The sequence below is a fragment of the Scardinius erythrophthalmus genome, assembly GCF_964197995.2.
Source record: "Scardinius erythrophthalmus genome assembly, chromosome: 15".
In the NCBI taxonomy this organism is placed as follows: domain Eukaryota; kingdom Metazoa; phylum Chordata; class Actinopteri; order Cypriniformes; family Leuciscidae; genus Scardinius; species Scardinius erythrophthalmus.
Genome location: NC_138235.1, coordinates 10486528 through 10489093, shown reverse-complemented (window position 1 = coordinate 10489093; position 2566 = coordinate 10486528). Strand labels below are relative to the sequence as shown.

The window sequence follows — 2566 nt, the reverse complement described above, 5'->3', positions numbered from 1 at the left end:
TCTCTAACAAGTCCCACCTTTCTAAATGCGAAATTAACGTTCCACTATGGAGGCGGAAATAAAGGACTCGCTACATTAACAGAGGAGACTAATAAAATAAAGTTCGAAAGTAATTATTAATTTACTCTTTCTTTAGAGTTAGTTACACTTGTGGAGCCCAAGCCTTGACACATCAGAGCTGTTTTGGCAGCACAAGGAGGACCCACGTGATTTTAGGCATGTGGTTTTATTGTCATGGCAGATCAGTGTACACTGTGGTCTCCCACTCATTTGCTTGTTCCAGTCATGTATTTGAGGACAAAAAAAATATTCAACACCATACAGTCTAGAGAATCTCCCCAAAGACGACTCGTACTGATTTTCAAATTAATTGAACATGCATTTCAGGAGTTATGAGGGTTTTTCAGTTGTAGCGCCTCCTATGGGCAAAATGTTATGTGAATTGTTTGTCCTCAGAATTTCCCATTTGACTCAGTTTTCAAGTCTGGGATGTTTTGTCATGAGGGTCTCGAGATGATGATGCGTCCCAAATTTGGTGCAAATCTGCCCAAGTTGTCTGAGGAGTCTATTCAGGAGATAATTGAAAATTAAAAAAAATATTTGTAGAAACATGACTATAAAAAAAAAAAAAAACTGAACACCATATATAAGTTTTGTCTAAGTTTTTTTAAACCAAGTCGGGGTTGGCTGACAAGTGACCGAACCAGTACAACATACTGGTTTTGGTTTAGTACTTCAGTTCAGGCTGTGTATAGCCTGTGCCTTTTCCTCACCAATTTGTATTTTATTTTAAATAAATCAGAGTTGGGATAAAAAAAAAAAGACAATTGTTCTTGTCACTTGACATTAAAATCTTTAATATTTTCTTGTTAAAAATAATGCATAATATTTATAGTTTATTAAACAGCTTTTATTGATAGTAAGCATTTCCTTTCCACATCAATAAGATGAAATAATAATTTATAAAGAACTATTTTCAAAGAACAATTAAAAACTTTATTATTTTTTATTAGGTAGCCTAGAGATGCCTATATTACTAAAGGATAAACTAAATGACCATTTCCTGATGAATAATGTCTGACAATAATGCCTGTAGTGTGTTATTGTACTCATACAGTCGTAAACTCCTAATTCAGAGATATATTATTCATAAATCTTAAAATGTCATTGACTACCTGTCTTAACGAAACGTGTGTTGTTTACATGAGGAAGTAGGCTAAGTATCATTAGTAATTATAACCAGCAATTTTTTTTTATATACAAAAACAGTTATATGAGTTGTTTTAGTGGTCATTTACTTTATGATAATGATTTTTGGAATCACACAAGAGCACAAAAACAAAGAAATAATGTAAATGAGCTCCAGCAACTTAAAGCGTTGTTTTGTTTGCCTGCATAGAAAATACTGAGGCAGCATGATATTAAAATTAATCTTTTCCTCCACCTTCAATGCTTGGACCCGTATAATAGCTGTTTGAAAGAAAGAAAGAAAAAAATCACTTCTGGAGAAAACAAGATTTTGTGTAATTGGACTTTTGACTCAGTCTTCAGAAAAACTAGCACCATTCTACCCTGCACATATTTCGGTTTCATAAGACTTAAATTCGACGTAATACACGATAAACGACCTTGTTAAACCTGGCTTTAGATCTTAACTTGAGATGTAAGTTTGCATAATGTTGTGGTCTCGTCTAGTAGTTGAAGAGAATTTAGGATCCTGTGAACTCGACGCGTGTTAAACGCCAGCATGCAGCGCATGCGCAGTAGCGGCACAGGCAGACTTAACTCGACGACAGTCGTCATTTTTTTGTCAAAGCTTTTAAAATACCGGTATCTTTGTCATTTCTAGATAATACCTACATCATCTTATTATTCATCTTCAGAGTATCAACATGAGTGGAGATCATGCATATAAACGCCATCAGGTACCAAATTTCGAATATGTTATCTATATTAAACTATTCGCGGAGGACATATTTATTTGCAGTGAAATTATACGTAAACTTTACAAACGAAAAGTTAAGATTGTGCATACATGGAAAATATTTTAATAGCACAACGCCAACTTTATGCGCAAATATCTTCTAATTGCATGCGTTTTTGTTATTGACATGCGACATGGTATGTTTAAATGCTGTTTACATGTGTGTTTCAGATGGAGTCCGGGTCTGTGGACTACAGTAAGTGTGTGTTTACAGGTGATGAAGCAGCGCTCGTGACAGTCACAGTGAGATGGAGCAGAAATGGCGTCAGAGACTAAGTCCCGTCAGCCGCTCTCTCTGCTGTCTATTGTTCAGATACAGCGCTGCAAAACAACACTTCACACCTGAAATGCCTCACACTGAGATCCCATTCACATAGAGTAGTAGATCGACTATCGGGAAATGACTGTCATCGTGTGGATTTTGAAGGGTAACGGGCTGAATTTGGCCGCTGAAAGTGGGGAAAGGATGCGTGAGGACTTAGTCTCTGCGCCATTTTCTCTTCTCTGGCTGAATATGAGCAGCAATAACTCATGTGACAGGCAACTCGCTCACCATTACAGCCACAAAAATGCCATAGTTAC

The 2566-nt window shown here is 36.3% G+C and overlaps 1 protein-coding gene across 3 annotated transcripts in view; it reads left to right on the top strand.

Annotated features, from left to right (window-relative positions):
* Positions 1 to 1747: 1747 nt before the first annotated feature.
* The window catches only part of top1b (DNA topoisomerase Ib), a 42408-nt gene continuing 41589 nt past the window's right edge, over positions 1748 to 2566 (top strand). For 2 of the 3 annotated variants that reach the window (XM_081385771.1, XM_081385770.1), the window contains exons 1-2: positions 1748 to 1925; positions 2156 to 2180. In XM_081385771.1, coding sequence (XP_081241897.1) covers positions 1893 to 1925; positions 2156 to 2180 — 58 coding nt within the window. In that variant the 5' untranslated portion in view covers positions 1748 to 1892. Of the gene's footprint in view, positions 1926 to 2155; positions 2199 to 2566 lie in introns of all 3 variants that reach the window. The other variant, XM_081385769.1, reaches the window with a different exon arrangement.